The sequence below is a fragment of the Lipotes vexillifer genome, unplaced genomic scaffold, assembly GCF_000442215.2.
Source record: "Lipotes vexillifer unplaced genomic scaffold, Lipotes_vexillifer_v1.1 scaffold498, whole genome shotgun sequence".
NCBI lineage: Eukaryota > Metazoa > Chordata > Mammalia > Artiodactyla > Lipotidae > Lipotes > Lipotes vexillifer.
In genome coordinates, this window is record NW_006793744.1 from 1,507,580 (window position 1) to 1,525,877 (window position 18,298).

The window sequence follows — 18,298 nt, forward strand, 5'->3', positions numbered from 1 at the left end:
ATTTGGAAATTATAAAGAATATAATAAAAATAAAGCTTGTTCATAATCCCTCTATTCTGAGATCACCACTGTTAACATTTTGGTGTATTTTGGTATCTTATTCTTAGGTTCTGTTTATCTGTGTTTGTATGTATCTGTCCATTTCTCTGAGAGGGAACCATGCTGCATATACAGTTTTGTGTTCATGTATTTTTCCATATACTGTCATATCATCTACACTTTCCTATGTCATTTGCTTTAAAAAAAATGATTTACAACATCTGCATCTCCTAATGTTTCATTCTGTGGCCACCCACTGTGCCATAATTTGCTTAGCCCATTAGCTATGGTTGACCATCTAGGTTGTTACCAAATTTTGCTGCTAAAATTAATGTGTAATTAACATGCCATCCATAAATTTTTTTCTAAGACTTATTTTTTAGAGTATTTTTAGGTTCACAGCAAAATTGAGAGGAAGGCACAGTATTTCTCCTATACTTCCTGCCCCCACACATGCATAACTTCCCCTATTATCAACATCATTTACCATCGTACATTTGTTACAGTTGACAAACCTACATGGACACATCATAATCACACTAAGTCCATAATTTACATTAGTATTCACTCTTAGTGTTGTACATTCTATGGGTTTGGACAAAAATGGGTAATAACACGTATCCATCATTATGGTGTCATTATGGTATCATACACCATATTTTCACTGCCCCAAGAATCCTCTGCGCTTCTCCACCTATTCACCCCTTCCTCTCCCCCTGCTGTAAACTTTTTTCCACATCTCATATTACTTCATTAAGAAATGTCCCCAGAAATAGAATAGAAAAAGAGACTTGTCTAGTTTTAGGCTTTTTATGTGTGTTCTCAAATCGCCTTCAGGAAAGGCTATTATACCCAAATTCGTTTCTCAGAACTATTTTCATTTTTAGAATTCTTTGACATTTCATTTCAGTTTGTACTTCTTTATACATGAGGTTGAATGTTTTGCATTTGGTGTAGACTTTATTTTTTTATTTATTAAATCTTTAAATATTTAATAGATTTTATTAAATTGGATCTGCTCTAGGAAAAATTAAAATGGACTTTAAAATATGGATAATTTCTTGGTATAGTTTTACTTAATAGAAAGTAAGAATGGTATATAATTTCAGACATTTGTGAAATATGACTTTGTATTTTGACATGCTATTTTTAAGACTCTTTTCTGATTTTTAATCTTACCCCTAACCATAACATCCAATATATTTATTTATTTATTGTTTAATTTTACATAGTAGTTTTGTTTTAGTTTCCTTAGCAAGAAAGGTAATACATGTTCATTTTTGGAAAAAAATATGAAAAATAAGCAAGAAGAAGGAAATAAAAATTGCCTCTTAACCTTAATTCAAGATAACTACTGTCACATAAGTGCATACTGTCTTTTAACTTACTTTTCTATATAATACATTTTGGATGTATATATATCCAGGCCATTAAATATTTTATAATGTAAATTTAATGAATGCATTGTATATCATTACAAAAAAAGTACTTTTGAGTCCCGTTATTGTACTGATTTCCAGGGTTTTGCTATTGAAAACAGTGCTTTGACAAGCATCCTTATACATATCCATCATTATTTTCTTTCGCTGAATTTATAAAAGTGAAATTTCTGCATAAGAGATATGCATAAACCTAAGGTTTTAGGTACATATTGCTACGTTTTTCCACCCATGTTGAGAGTACCCATTTCCCTGAATCCTTTATTACAATTTTTAGTGTTTTAAATTTGGTAGTTGAGAAATTGTATCTCATGCTTTATTTTGCATTTCTTCAATTATTAGTAGGTTTGAACATTTTTCTTGTTTATTGATGATATTATTACAAATATCGTACATTTTAAAAAATATTTATTTATTTTATTTATTTTTTTGGCTGTGTCGGGTCTTAGTTGCAGCATGTGGGCTCTTCGTTGTGGTGCATGGGCTTCTCTCTAGTGTGGCATGCAGGTTTTCTCTCTCTACTTGTGGCACGTGGGCTTCAGGGCGCATGGGCTCTAGTTTGCGGCACACAGGCTCCCTAGTTGAGGCACGTGAACTCAGTAGTTGTGGCACGGGCTTAGTTCCCCCCGGCATGTGGGATCTTAGTTCCTCAACCAGGGATTGAACCCGTGTCCCCCCTGCATTGGAAGGTAGATTCTTTACCACTGGACCACCAGGGAAGTCCCTGACCATACATATTTTATAGATGCCCATTGATCTATTTTATTTTTCTGTTGGAGTATTTGTCTTCTTTTGTTATTATTTTTAAAAGCTCCTTATTTATTAACTTACTGACTAAATCTATAATATTTATTGCAAGTGTTTCCCCAGTTATTGGCCTTTTAATTTGATTTATGATGTGTCTTAATATGAAGTCTTTAAAAAATTCTCTCTCCTAGCTGCTATGTCAGTAAAAGAAGTCCTTCAAAGCTTGGTTGATGATGGTATGGTTGACTGTGAGAGAATTGGAACATCTAATTATTATTGGGCTTTTCCAAGTAAAGCTCTTCACGCCAGGAAACGTAAGCTGGAGGTTCTGGAATCTCAGGTACACCACCACAATTTAAAATAATAGATTTGCTTTGTAAGAAAGAAATTTGTTTTACTTAATCCTCTTTTCATTTAGTGGCTTCCATTAAATTTTTAACATGCATTGTGGTACCGTGACAATAACCCCATAAACAAGGTGGCTACTAAGTGACTAATGGGCAGGATACACTGGACAAAGGGATGACTCACGTCCCATGTGGTATGAAGCAGGAAGGTGCAACGTTTCATCATGCTGCTCAGAATGGCATGCAATTTAAAACTTATGAATTGTTTCTTTCTGGAATTTTCCATCTAATATTCTCAGACTGTGATTGACCACAGGTAACTGAAACCATGGAATCTGAAACCACAGATATGAGGGGACTACTATATAGGCAAGGAATGAAACTTTAAGGAAAGGGGCTGTGGACTTGTTTTGGGGTGAAGGGAGAAGGAATCCCGATTTTTCTGGAAGATAACAAGAACAGGAAAAGTTAAACAACAATAGTAAAATAAATTAATTTCTCTCTGTTTAGAGGTTATGTGAGATTGTGTTTCTTCACAGGAAAATCCTCCTGAAACACCACTTTTTAAAATGATGCTCCTGGGTTTAAGAAGGTTCAACTTTATGGGGAGCCTTCTTTCAGTCAGTGTTCTTAATTACAAGCAACACAAACTAACTCTGGCTGACATTAGCAGAAAAGAAATTTATTGAAAGATATAAGATAGACTTCCAGAATCATGGGGAAGGGTGGACACACAGTTCTAAAAGTAGGCAGGAACTGAGGGAGGATACACAGCCAGACCACAGCCAGAACACACCATGAAGCCTTTCTGGTGAGGATACCGGTGCCTCAAACACTGCACCGAACTCTATTGACATTGCTGACCTCAGAAGATAACTCCACTGGCACTCCTGGCTGAAGAACCAGATGTTGCTGCCACCAAAATAAAACAAACAAACAAAAAACCACCAAGAAACTTCTGTACCAGCTCACAATTCTGGAGGTACATGAGACTGGCCAAGCTTCAGCCATGTGCCCACACTCTAGTTATCAGGGGAACTGGGGAAGTAAATAATTGGGGTTTCTAGTTTCTATGGTGGGAGGTAGCTGCCTCCCTTTGGTGCCTGCAATTTGCCAAAGTAGGAAGGGGGTTTGGATGCTCCCATGATAGATACATACCCACAAAATAAATCAAGTGAAAACACAGGATTTGAAGTCAAAATAACAACAACAGATTTATGGGATACTTACTTTCCTCGGTGTGCCAGATACTGTTCTAGGCATTTAGAATCCATTAGCGAACAAAGAATGGAAGCAGGAAATCAGGTAGTTAAGTTCTTGGAATCATCCAGCTATGAAGTAATGGTGGTTTGAACCAAGGTCATAGCAGCCCACCTACACCCCGTCAGCCCTAGGCAACCACTAATTTACTTTCTGTGTCTGTAGATTTCCTTGTTCTGGACATTTCATATGAATGGAATCACATAATATGTGTCTTTCTTGACTTGCTTCTTTCATTTAGCATAATGTTTCCATGGTTAATCCATGCTGTAATATGTATCTGTATTTCATTCCTTTTTACGGCCAAATAATATTCCATTATTTGGATATACCACATTTTGTTTGTCTCATCAGTTGATGGCCATTTATGTTGTTTCCACCTTTTGACTGTTATGAATAATGCTGCTATAAAATTTCATGTACAAGTTTTTATGTGGACATATGTTTTTATTTCTCTTGGGAATTTCTGGGTCATATGATAACATTATATTTCATTGATTGAAGAACTTCCAGACTGTTTTCTAAAGTAGCTGCACCATTTTGCATTCCCACCAGTAGTGTATGAGGCTTCCAGTTTCATCACATCCTCACCAAAACTTGTTGTTACCTGACTTTTTGATTCCAGCCATCCTAGTGGGTTTGAAGTGGTATCTCATTATGGTTATGACTTTTCATTTCCCTTATGACTAATCATGAGCATCTTTTCATATGTTTACTGGCCATTTGTATATCTTCCTTAGAGAAATGCGCATTCAGATCCTTTGCCCATGTCTCATCTCTTAAACATGATGCTGCATTTTTAAAATTATTATTAGAGTATCGTTGATTTATAATGTTGCGTTAGTTTTAGGTGTACAGCAAAGTGAATCAGTTATGTGTGTGTGTGTGTGTGTGTGTGTATTCTTTTTCAGATTCTTTTCCATTACAGTTTATTATAAGATATTGAATATAGTTCCCTGTGCTATACAGTAGGAGCTTGTTGCATATCCATGATGATGCATTTTGTTTCCTTGCTAGGAAACAACATGCATATTCATCACTCAGGATTTTTTTTAAACTTAGTTATGCAATTAAAAACTTTATACAGGGTAATTTATTTTTAGGCCTTGTTACATTTTCCTGTCTTCATGACTTTTTGTTCTTGCTTTTATCCCCCTTGAGACTTCCCTCGTCTTTCCTTTCTACCTAGCCAGTTCTAAACATCTCCTCTCAGAAACCTTCTCAAGCTCCCATAGCTTACTGTGTTCTTGCCCTTCTATAAACTCCTGCAATATTTTTGGTTTTACCATAAATAAAATGTATGACTTTGGCAAATACTGCTGGTTGCCTGTCTAATAAACATTGCCCCCTTCTTCATTGCTAACATTTACTATGCTGAGGGAGCAGTGTGTCTTGCTAAAAAATGTTTATCTTCCCAGATTCCCTTGCATCTAAGAATGGCAGTGAGAAACACTTTTGATGAATGAGATGTAAGTGGAAGACTAGCTTGAGGTTTCTGAGAAAATGTTCACTTTCCTGATAAAGGCAAAACCCCTTCTTCTTATCTGTGATATGGACATGAGATCATATTGTGACCCTAAGGTAACAAGTGTTAGGATGAAGACATTCCCTAAGAATGGCTGGGCCTGGATTAAAAGGGCTTGGGTCTCTGGTGGCATTTTGACACACTGCACTAGCCTTAGACTGCCTTACCTCTGGACTTCAAATTGCATAAGAAAATTAAGCCCCCATTTAATGTAGTTTTAGTCAAATACTCTCTTTGTATTCTAAAAGTATATATCCAAAATGGATAAATTTGCTTTGAAGAGTTTTTTTATATAAATGTGACTTAGATCTTGTATTAGTTATCTATTGCTGGAACAGAACTGCATACCCCAAAACTTCATGGCTTAAAGAAACAAACATTCGTGTCTCACAGTTTCTGTGGATCAGGTTTAGTTAGGCTCAAAGTCTCACATGAGGCTGTAGTTTAGTTAGGCTCAGAGTCTCACATAAGGCTGTAGTCAAACTGTTGGCCAGGGCTGCATTCTCATCAGAAGGCTCATCTGGGAGAAGACTTACTTCTGAACTCAATCTTAATGGTTATTGAATTTAGTTCCCTACAGGCTATGGGGCTGAGGTCTTCAGTTCCTGGAAGGCTATTGGACTGATGGCCTTAATTCCTTGATAGCTTTTAGCCAGCTGCCTCCCTCGTTCCTTATATCATGGGCTTCTCCATAGGACAGCTCACAATGTGGCAGCTGCCTTTCCTCAGAGGAAATGTGTGTGGAGAGTCCAAGACAGAAGCCACAGGGTTTTTTGTATCTTAATCTTGGAAATGACATCCCATCACCTCTGCCTCATTCCATTCCCTAGCAACAAATCATTAAATTTCATATTCAAGGAAAGATTATACATGGGCATAAATACCAAGAGGCAAGGATCATTGGGACCATCTTAGAGGATACATATCACAGATTTTTCATTCTTTTTACTTCCCAAATGTATAAATCTTATCTTTTTGATTATTTTTTTAAAAAAAGCTTTATTGAGGATTAATTGACATACCCAAATTGCTCATATTTAAAGTTTATATACTGAAAAGTTCTTTTTGTTTTTTTTGGGTTTTTTTGCGGTATACGGGCCTCTCACTGCTGTGGCCTCTCCCGTTGCGGAGCACAGGCTCCAGATGTGCAGGCTCAGCGGCCGTGGCTCATGGGCCCAGCTGCTCCGCGGCATGTGGGATCTTCCCGGACCGGGACACGAACCCATGTTCACTGCATTGACAGGCGGACTCTCAACCACTGCGCCACCAGGGAAGCCCTATACTAATAAGTTTTGACATATATATACATCCATGGAACCATCACCACCATCAAGATAAGGAGCATACCCATCACCCCTAAAATTTTCTTCATTCCCCTTTTTAACCTTTGTCTCCTGCCCACCACCCTCCCCCAGCCCCCAACACACACACACACACGCGCGCGCGCACACACACAGCTTCCCTTGCCCCCATCCCCAGGCAACCACTGATTTGCCCTCTGCCATTATACATTAGTTTATATTTCCTAGAATTTTATATTGAGGGAATCATGCACTATATACTCTATTTCCTGGCTTCTTATACTTAGCATAACTAAGATGTATCCATGTTGCTGTATATATTACTCATGCATTTTTCTTGCCGAGTGGTATTTCATTGTATAGATATACAACAGTTGTTTACCTGTTGATGGACATTTGGGGGTTTTGTTTGTTTTAGTTTGGAGTTATTATAAATAAAGCTTCTATGAATATTCATATATGTCTTTGTATGAACATATGTTTTCATTTATATTGCGTAAATACCTAGGGATGGAATGGCTGGATCATATGGTAGTTGTATGTATAAATTTTTAAGAGATTGCCAAGACTGTTTTCCAAAGCGCCTGTGCCATTTTAGGTTCCTACCAACAGTGTATGAGAGTTCTAGTCTCTCCACATCCTCATTAATACTTGGTATGATACCCATTCTAATAAGTAATGTAGTGATATCTTGTGGTTTTAGTTTCCATTTCCCCAGTGACTAACAATGTTGAGTATTTTGCATGTGTTTGTTTGTCATCCATATATCTTCATTGATGAAGTGTCTGTATACAGATCTTTTGCCTTTTTAAAAATCTATATGTTTGTTTTTATTATTAAGCTTAGATAGTTCTTTGCACATCCTGGGTACAAATCCTTTATCAGATAAATGCTTTCCAAATGTTTTCTTCCAGTCAGTGATTGGTTTTTTTTGTTTTATTAACTGTGTTTAGGAGAGTTGAAGTTTTAAGTTTTTAGGGAAGTCCAGTTTATTAACTTGTTTCTTTATGGTTGGTGTTTCTGGTATTGTTTCTTACCTTCTTCCAGACAGTTATTCATGCCTGAAACTAGCCATAACAGGTGCTGATTAAGCATTTCTTTTTTGACTTTGTAAACCAGAGATAATCTGGCCAAATGTACGCTTTTCATTTCTTCGCCTCTGGATTTAACATAATCTCTATATAGCAAGTGAAGGAGTTTGGCATAAAAAGTAAGCAAGAGATTCTTGCTAGTGTAGTGAATCTATTTTTAATAAGTGAACTTAATATCATTGTTTATTTATTCTGAATGAGGGACAAGATGTTCTAATTAGTTGCTGTCAATAAATTCCTTTCCCTACTGGTCTGAGAGTTGGCTTCCAGTGTGTTTGGTGACATACTCCTATCCTTGTAGCCCAGTATACAAGCTGGAGGGCAAAGGTTAATCTCACACACTTGCTCAGAAGTCACAGTTCAAGTCATAGGCAGTAGGTCCTATACCTTCTGTTATCAGCACTGCAGAGTGAGATTTTGATATGTCATTCATAAAAGATTGATATCACTTGGTATTTGCTATAAATATTAAAACACACACACACACACACACAAAAAAAAATCTCAGTACTGAGAAGTAAGAAGAACTACAATCCTGCAGCCTGTGGAACAGAAACCACATTCACAGAAAGATAGACAAGATGAAAAGGCAGAGGGCTATGTACCACATGAAGGAATGAGATAAAACCCCAGAAAAGCAACTAAATGAAGTGGAGATAGGCAACCTTCCAGAAAAAGAATTCAGAAAAATGATAGTGAACATGATCCAGGACCTCGGAAAAAGAATGGAGGCAGAGATTGAGAAGGTGCAAGAAATGCTTAACAAAGACCTAGACGAATTAAAAAACAAACAGAGATGAACAATACAATAACTGAAATGAAAACTACACTAGAAGGAATCAATAGCACAATAACTGAGGCAGAAGAATGGATAAGTGACCTGGAAGACAGAATAATGGAAATCACTGCTGCGGAACAGAATTAAAAAAAAGAATGAAAAGAAATGAAGACAGCCTAAGAGACCTATGGGACAACATAAAACGCAGCAACATTCGCATTTATAGGGGTCCCAGAAAGAGAAGAGAGAGAGAAAGGACCCGAGAAAATCTTTGAAGAGATTATAGGCGAAAACTTCCCTAACATGGGAAAGGAAATAGCCACCCAAGTCCAGGAAGCGCAGAGAGTCTCATACAGGATAAACCCAAGGAGAAACATGCCAAGACACGTAGGAATCAAATTGGCAAAAATTAAAGACAAAGAAAAATTATTGAAAGCAGCAAGGGGAAAACAACAAATAACATACAAGGGAACTCCCATAAGGTTAACAGCTGATTTCTCAGCAGAAATCCTACAAGCCAGAAGGGAATGGCATGATATAATTAAAGTGATGAAAGGGAAGAACCTACAACCAAGATTACTCTACCCGGCAAGGATCTCATTCAGATTTGATGAAGAAATCAAAAGCTTTACAGACAAGCAAAAGCTAAGAGAATTCAGCACCACCAAACCAGCTCTACAACAAATGCTAAAGGAACTTCTCTAAGTGGGAAACACAAGAGAAGAAAAGGACCTACAAAAAAAACCCAAAACAATTAAGAAAATGGTAATAGGAACATACATATTGATAATTACCTTAAACATGAATGGAGAAAATGCTCCAACTAAAAGACACATGCTTGCTGATTGGATATAAAAACAAGACCCATATATATGCTGTCTACAAGAGACCCACTTCAGACCTAGGGACACATACAGACTGAAAATGAGGGGATGGAAAAAGATATTCCATGCAAATGGAAATCAGAAGAATGCTGGAGTAGCAATACTTGTATCAGATAAAACAGACTTTAAAATAAACAGTGTTACAACAGACAAGGAAGGCCACTACATAATGATCAAGGGATCAATCCAAGAATAAGATATAACAATTATAAATATATATGCACATAGGAGCACCTCAATACATAAGGCAACTGCTAACAGCTATAAAAGAGGAAATCAACAGTAACACAGTAATAGTGGGGGAATTTAACACCTCACTTACACCAATGGACAGATCATCCCAACAGAAAATTAATAAGGAAACACAAGCTTTAAATGACACAGTAGACCAGATAGATTTAATTGATATTTATAGGACATTCTATCCAAAAACAGATTACACTTTTTTCTCAAGTGCACACAGAACATTCTCCAAGATAGATCACATCTTGGGTGACAAATCAAGCCTCAGTAAATTTAAGAAAATTGAATCATATCAAGCATGTTTTCTGACCACAACACTATGAGATTAGAAGTGAATTACAGGGAAAAAACGTGAAAAACACCAACACACGGAGGCTAAACAATACGTTACTAAATAACCAAGAGATCACTGAAGAAATCAAAGAGGAAATCAAAAATACCTAGAGACAAATGACAATGAAAACACAACGATCCAAAACCTATGGGATGTAGCAAAAGAGGAAAGTTTATAGCTATACAAGCCTACCTCAAGAAACAAGAAAAATCTCAAATAAACAATCTAACCTTACACCTAAAGGAACTAGAGGAAGAAGAACAAACAAAACCCAAAGTTAGCAGAAGGAAAGAAATCATAAAGAGCAGAGCAGAAATAAATGAAATAGAAACAAAACAATAGCAAAGATCAATAAAACTAAAACCTGGTTCTTTGAGAAGATAAACAAAATTGATAAACCGTTAGCCAGACTCATCAAGAAAAAGAGGGAGAGGACTCAATAAAATTAGAAATCAAAAAGGAGAAGTTACAACAGACACTGCAGAGAAACAAAGCATCCTAAGAGACTACTACAAGCAACTCTATGCCAATAAAATGGACAACCTGGAAGAAATGGACAAATTCTTAGAAAGGTATAACCTTCCAAGAATGAACCAGGAAGAAATAGAAAATATGGGCAGACCAATCACAAGTAATGAAATTGAAACTGTGATTAAAAATCTTCCAACAAACAAATGTCCAGGGCCAGATGGCTTCACAGGTGAATTTTATCAAACATTTAGAGAAGAGCTAACACCTATCTTTCTCAAACTCTTCTAAAAAGTTGCAGAGGAAGGAACACTCCCAAACTCATTCTATGAGGCCACCATCACCCTGATACCAAAACCAGACAAAGATACTACAAAAAAAGAAAATTACAGACCAATATCACTGATGAATGTAGATGCAAAAATCCTCAACAAAATACTAGCAAACACAATCCAACAACACATTAAAAGGATCATATACCATGATAAAGTGAGATTTACCCCAGGGATGCAAGGATTCTTCAATATATGCAAATCAATCAATGTGATACACCATATTAGCAAATTGAAGAATAAAAACCATATGATCACCTTAATTGATGCAGAAAAAGCTTTTGACAAAATTCAACACCCATTTATGGTACAAACTCTCCAGAAAGTGGGAATAGGGGGAATGTACCTCAACATAGTAAAGGCCATATATGACACACCCACAGCAAACATCATTCTCAATGGTGAAAACTGAAAGCATTTCCTCTAAGATCAGGAACAAGACAAGGATGTCCACTCTCACCACTCTTATTCAACATAGTTTTGGAAGTTTTAGCCACAGCAATCAGAGAAGAAAAAGAAATAAAAGGAATACAGAATGGAAAAGAAGTAAAACTGTCACTGTTTGCAGATGACATGATACTATACATAGATAATCCTAAAGATGCCACCAGAAAACTACTAGAGCTAATCAATGAATTTGGTAAAGTTGCAGGATACAAAATTAATGCAAAGAAATCTCTTGCATTTCTATACACTGATGATGAAAAATCTGAAAGAGAAATTAAGGAAACACTCCCATATACCATTGCAACAAAAAGAATAAAATACCTAGGAATAAACCTACCCTAGGAGACAAAAGACCTGTATGCAGGAAACTATAAGACACTGATGAAAGAAATTAAAGATGATAGCAACAGATGGAGAGATATACCATGTTCTTGGATTGGAAGAATCAATATTGTGAAAATGAGTATACTACTCAAAGCAATCTACAGATTCAGTGCAATCCCTATCAAATTACCAATGGCATTTTTTACAGAGCTAACACAAAAAATCTTAAAATTTGTATGGAGGCACAAAAGACCCCGAATAGCCAAAGCAGTCTTGAGGGAAAAAAACGGATGGAGGAATCAGACTCCCTGACTTCAGACTATACTACAGAGCTACAGTAATCAAGACAGTATGGTCATGGCACAAAAACAGGAACATAGATAACTGCAACAAGATAGAAAGCCCAGAGATAAACCCATGCACCTATGGTCAACTAATCTATGGCAAAGGAGGCAAGGATATACAATGGAGAAAAGACAGTCTCTTCAATAAGTGGTGCTGGGAAAACTGGATGGCTACATATAAAAGAATGAAATTAGAACACTCCCTAACACCATACACAAAAATAAACTCAAAATGGATTCAAGATGTAAATGTAAGGCCGGACATTATAAAATTCTTAGAGGAAAACATAGGAAGAACACTCTTTGACATAAACCACAGCAAGATCTTTTTGATCCACCTCCTAGAGTAATGGAAATAAAAACAAAAACAAATGGGACCTAATGAAACTTCAAAGCTTTTGCACAGCAAAGGAAACCATAAACAAGACAAAAAGACAACCCTCAGAATGGGAGAAAATATTTGCAAACGAATCAACGGACAAAGGATTAATCTCCAGAATATATTAACAGCTCACGCAGCTCAATATTAATAAAACAAACAACCCAATCCAAGAATGGGCAGAAGACCTAAATAGACATTTCTCCAACGAAGACATACAGATGGCCAAGAAGCACATGAAAAGCTGCTCAACATCACTAATTGTTAGAGAAATGCAAATCAAAACTACGATGAAAAAAAAAAAACTATAATGAGGTATCACCTCACACCAGTTTGAATGAGCATCATCAGAAAATCTGAAAACAACAAATGCTGGAGAGGGTGTGGAGAAAAGGGAACCCTCTTGCACTGTTGGTGGGAATGTAAATTGATACAGCCACTATAAAGAAGAGTATGGAGGTTCCTTCACAAAGTAAAAATAGAACTACCATATGATCCAGCAATCCCACTACTGGGCATATACCCAGAGAAAACGATAATTCAAAAAGACACATGCACCCCAGTGTTCACTGCAACCAGGTCATGGAAGCAACCTAAATGCCCATCGACAGATGAATGTATAAAGAAGTTGTGGTACATATATACAATGGAATATTACTCACCCATAAAAAGTAACGAAATTTGGTCATTTGTTGAGATGTGGATGGATCTAGAGACTGTTACTCAGAGTGAAGTAAGTCAGAAAGAGAAAAACAAATATCGTATATTAATGCATATATGTGGAACCTAGAAAAATGGTACAGATGAACCAGTTTGCAGGGCAGAAATTGAGACACAGATGTAGAGAACAAACGTATGGACACCAAGGGGGGAAAGCGGCGGGGGGGGGGGTGGTGGTGGTGTGCTGAATTGGGTGATTGGGATTGACATGTATACACTGATGTGTATAAAATGGATGACTAATAAGGATCTGCTGTATAAAAAATAAAGTAAAATTAAAAAATTAAAAAAGAAACTCAATACCATTTCACCAACCTAAACCTACTCTATTCTCTCACTGAAATTTAAGAGGGAATGTCAGTATCGTACTATGCCCCTCAACCATGGCTTTGCAGGGCGCTCATCATTTTAGAGAAGCAATATGGCTTAATGGGAAGAGAAGTAGTTAGAAATCAAACATGGATTGAAATCACAGTTTCACTTTTTACTAGTTGTAAGGATCTTGGAAAAATTTCTTAAGCTCTTTGAAACCTTTAACGTTTCCCAATTTGTAAAACAATGTTTATATCTACTTCAAAGGGTTGAGTGGATTAAGTGGTATATGTAAAGTGCCAGTGTACATAGGCACTCAGTTATGTAGTGGCTGGAGATTTGACTAAGTTAGTACTCACCCAGGAGTATATACTGTAAGTTTATTTGTTCAGTTAGAACAAATATTTGAGGGTCCACTATGTGCAAAACATTTTACCAGATACTGGAGGTAATTCAAAAAAGTAGAAATCAAGATCCATGCTTTATTAAGAAAGAACCTGTAACCTGTGCTGAAAATAAGATATATACACATGAAATAGTAAAATGAAAAGTGAAAAGTGTTATATGGCTGACTGCCTGAATGAGTGATAGAGATTAAAAATGCTGCAAGAGATGGTGGGATTTATGTAAAGATAGAAGTCACTCAGTTAATTTTGAATTGAAGCAGATTCCAAATTCAAGTGCACTGAAAGATGAGTTTGTTCAACATATTGCCAAAGTAAAATGTTAGCGTCTTTTGAGTTTCTTGTTAATTACTTCCAGATTAGAGAGACAGAGGTCTTAATTTTTTTTTTCTCTATCATTCTGTTCTGCTTTGCTTCTGCCAGTGATTCCAATTATGTACAGGAATGTACTTGTCTCTTGAGAATGGGCAAGTCTGAAAATTAAATCAAGAAACATTTCTTTTTCTCTCTTGCCTTTAGGTTGTATATGTTGATCATTATTAAAGACAGTCTAAAAATCCTCATGGTTATAATTTATCTTTCTCTTTAACATTTTCTAAGACAGCAAATAAACCATCAACTGTGCGTGGATTGTATTAACTGCTTCTACAGATATTCACTGTGTGCCTTTGTCCATGCTTGGTGCTAAGTTCTCTGAGCAATATAAAAATAATAGAATATGTGTTTCATGTTGAGATAATTTATACTTCACTTGGTAAGGCAAGATAAATACATAGTTAATTAACTTTTAATGAAAAGATGTTAATTAGCTTTTGTGAAAAAAGTCTATATAGTTAAGGGAGACTTCTTAGAAGTGATTATTTTGAGCTGAAAGTTGCCTAGATTTAGATGGATGGAGGAGATTACTGAGGGGAACAGAGGGAGCCACTGATGCTATTGTGGTAACGGTAGCCAGAATTTACTGAGCACTCAGCCAGGGACAGTTTTAAGAGTTTATCTTAGTCCATTCAGGCTGCTGTAACAAAATACCACAGATTTGGTAGCTTATAAACAACAGACATTTATTTCTCATGGTTCTGGAGGCTGGAAGTGAATGAGAATTAGAGGAAACAAAAGATGTGAAGTTAGTCTTGATAACAGTCCACTGATTCAGAGAGTTTCATTAGTGCTGCAGCAAGTCTTTGTAGCAGTTTTTAACTGATTTTTTAAATTTAAAGGGTCAGAATTATGGAAATCATACCCTTTGTTTTCTTGCTCTGCTGAGATCTTCCTTAGTTCTTCACCGAGTTCTGGTTTGCAACCTATTTATTACTAGTGGAAGGTAGTAAAAAAAAAAACCTTTTTACCAGTTTTTAGAAATGAGTACAGATCTTCCTCCACTTACAGTGGGGTTACGTCCAGTAACCCCATGGGAAGTTGAAACTATGGCAAGTCAAAAATGCATTTAATACACCTAACCCACTGAACATCATAGCTTAGCCTAGCCTACCTTATAAGGGCTCAGAACACCTACATTAGCCTACAGTTGGGCAAAATCATCTGACACAAGCCTATTTTATAGTAAAGTGTTGAATATCTCATGTAATTTATGAATACTGAAAGTGAAGAACAGAAGTGTTGCCTGGGTACAGAATGGTTGTAAGCATGTTGGTTGTTTACCCTGGTGATGGCATGGCTGCCTGGGAGCTGCTGGGAGCTGCTGGGAGCTGCTGCTCAGCATGCAGCATCATGGGGAGTATGTACTGCCTATCACTAGCTGGGACAAGATCCAAATTCCAAATACAATTTCTACTGAATGTGGATTGCTTTTGCACCATCATGAAGTTGTAAAATTGTAAGTCAGACCATCACAAGTTGGGAACCATCAGTATATGGAATTCTTTATTGGTAAAACTGAGTGGATAGAGAGTAAGTCCACTCTTGGACTGTGTGGACAACTTGAAATGTTTTTGAATAAAAATAGGCATTACCTCTATTGAAATTCATTCAATTCAGTAAATGTTTAGTGAATGCTTGCTATGGCAGGCATTGTGACTAATGAGAGGGATATAATGATAAATTAGGTAGTTCCTGTCCTCCGGGACTTCAGTCTAGTGAGGAGACACACATGTCAACAAATCTCTGCAATATGGTGTGGTAATGTACAACATGGAAGAGGATGGCAGAGGGTGAAGGTTAGTTCTGCTGAGGAAAGGCTTTACAGTTAAGGAAGGAGACATTTAAGTTCATTCTGGAAAGATGTATGGGAGTCCATAAGGGAGTTGAGGGTGAAGGGCATTCTGAGTACAGAGACCTGTATGTTAAGGCAGTGTAGCACAGTGGTTTAAGAGAGTGGACTCTAGACCCAGACTCTCTAGATTCAAATCTAACTTCTTCCATTTACTAGAAACCTCTTGTGTCTCTGTTTTCTCGTCTATAAAGTGGTCGTAATATTTCCTACTTCACAGGGTAGTTGTGACAATTAAATGTGTTGTACATAACTGCCTACAACAATGACTAATCCATAGTAAGTGCTTTAGCTTTTGTTATTATATGCCAAGACCAGATAGATGTGTATAGACTACATAATGTATGAGAGAATCTTGAGTTGTTTTGTACCGCTCAATTGTGCGTGAGGGATGAATGAGCCAAAGCAAAATTGGTAGGCAGATCCTGATAATGAAGGGCTCTGTGTATCTAAGCTGAAGAATTTTGAGTAGGAAGTGAGACCGTCAGAACCTTATTTTAGAAAGATGCTTCCACTGGCAGTATGGAGGCCACAAGGCGTGTGCACTGTGAAATTGCCCAGCTAGCCATTTTACCAGGCCCACTCTGCTCCAGAAAACAGAGGCAAACATTGTACCTCCTGTGCCATGATGGTGTGGACAGTACCTGTGAGGCTGCTTCTTCCCGGGGTTCCAGACAGGAAGTGATAGGTTTTCTCTGTTCCTATGCCCTCCAGGTTTCCTAGTTGTACTCCTCTATCTGTATTTGTAGCTAATCTTATAATACCAGAGAGGGTAGATAAGGGCCCTTATCAGAAACCCTCAACAGTGTCTAATATTCTTCCTTTCCTCTTAGACTCTCCTGCCTCTCCTGTCTTCAGTTTGTCATTTGAAGAGGACAGAACAGGGCTGGTTCTGGCTGGTCTTACATTTTTCTGACTTAAACCTAGACTTTGACTTTCAAAACAACAATGAGAAAAAAATCTCATGGTTCCTCTTTGTGCTATCATTGAAGTTTGTTCATGCTCTGTTAGAGCATTTATCACACTTGTCTTGTTTACACATCTCCCTCTTGTATTGAGTGTGAGTGACTCAAGCTAAAAGCCATATTCAACTTTCTGTCCCCAAAACCTAGTACTAAATTCTGGTGTAAAGTAGGCATTTAACCATGTAAACAAATGAATGAATGAACACATCAGACAACTGACCAGCTTCTAAACCATGTTCTTGTTAGCCTGAAAGTTGTATGTTTGATCAAGAATGCTTTTGTCTAAAAGTAATGGAATCTCTGACTAACAGTGGCTTAAATAAATGGAAGTTTATTTTTCTCAAATATAGTCTAGAGGTAGGTATCTGTGAATGTTGATTGGTGGCTTAGTGGTATGTCCGCATCTTTGTGGTCCTCTTGGCCTTTCCATCATGGTCATGAGATGGCTGCCACGGCTCCTCTTGTCATATCTGAGGGATAGTATGGAAGAGGGAAAAGGGAAGCTGCTGCAATGTCTCTCTCTTAGCAGGAAAACAAAAGCTTTCTCAGAGCTCTCCAACAGACTTTGGCTTACATCTATAGAGCAAAACAGTGTCACATCTCTGTGTAGAGGAGACTAGGAGTGGAAGTGGGTAAAAGGGAGGAAGGAGGTTGGGGACGGCTTAGATGAGTCAGTCAACCAAAAGGGTTGGCTGCAGGCATAGTGTTATAAATAGGATGTTATTTTGTGAGAGTATAAATTCTGTAACTGCAGCACGATTGATCAAAGTGTTTAATGGTTATGTAGCCTGTTCCCTGTGAATACGTGGGTTATACAGAAAATGCTCTGCTTTATCGTTGATTTTTTCCCGTTTGGTTGTAGGGGTGATGCAGGGCATCAACAAAATAATATTTGTGTTTTTATATATCCTTGAAACAGGGAAATACTTGGCCAATATCTTATTTGTTGTATAGATAATCTCTTTTTTGCTATTTTTGCTGTACAAATATATTTTCATTGATATGTGTTCACATTTTGTCTGCTGAGATTTTTTAAATATCAGAGGCTCTTATTTATTTTAGAAATTTTAGTTTCTGCATTGAAAGTTTCTTCTTGATCAAAAATACCATTTTATTCTAATCCCTTGTTTCAAAGTATTAGTATTAGGGGACTTCCTTGGCGGTCCAGGGGTTAAGACTCTGTGCTTCCAATGCAGGGGGCACAGGTTTGATCCCTGGTCAAGGAACTAAGATCCCACATGCCGCACGGCACGGCCAAAAGCAAAACAAAACAAAGTATTAATATTAGCTAAGTATATGCTTTATAGCTCAAAATATAGTTTTTTTTTTCCCTTGGAGATGCCTCCCTTGAAATTGTTCTGGACATTGTGTATTTGTATTTAGTAAGT

General features: G+C 37.1%; 1 protein-coding gene across 2 annotated transcripts in view; it reads left to right on the forward strand.

Moving 5' to 3' along the window:
* The window catches only part of MND1 (meiotic nuclear divisions 1), an 84,534-nt gene that overhangs the window by 13,564 nt on the left and 52,672 nt on the right, over window positions 1–18,298 (forward strand). For both annotated transcript variants that reach the window (XM_007466717.1, XM_007466716.1), the window contains exon 4: window positions 2,417–2,565. In XM_007466717.1, the coding sequence (XP_007466779.1) occupies window positions 2,417–2,565 (149 nt within the window). The remainder of the gene's footprint in view (window positions 1–2,416; window positions 2,566–18,298) is intronic.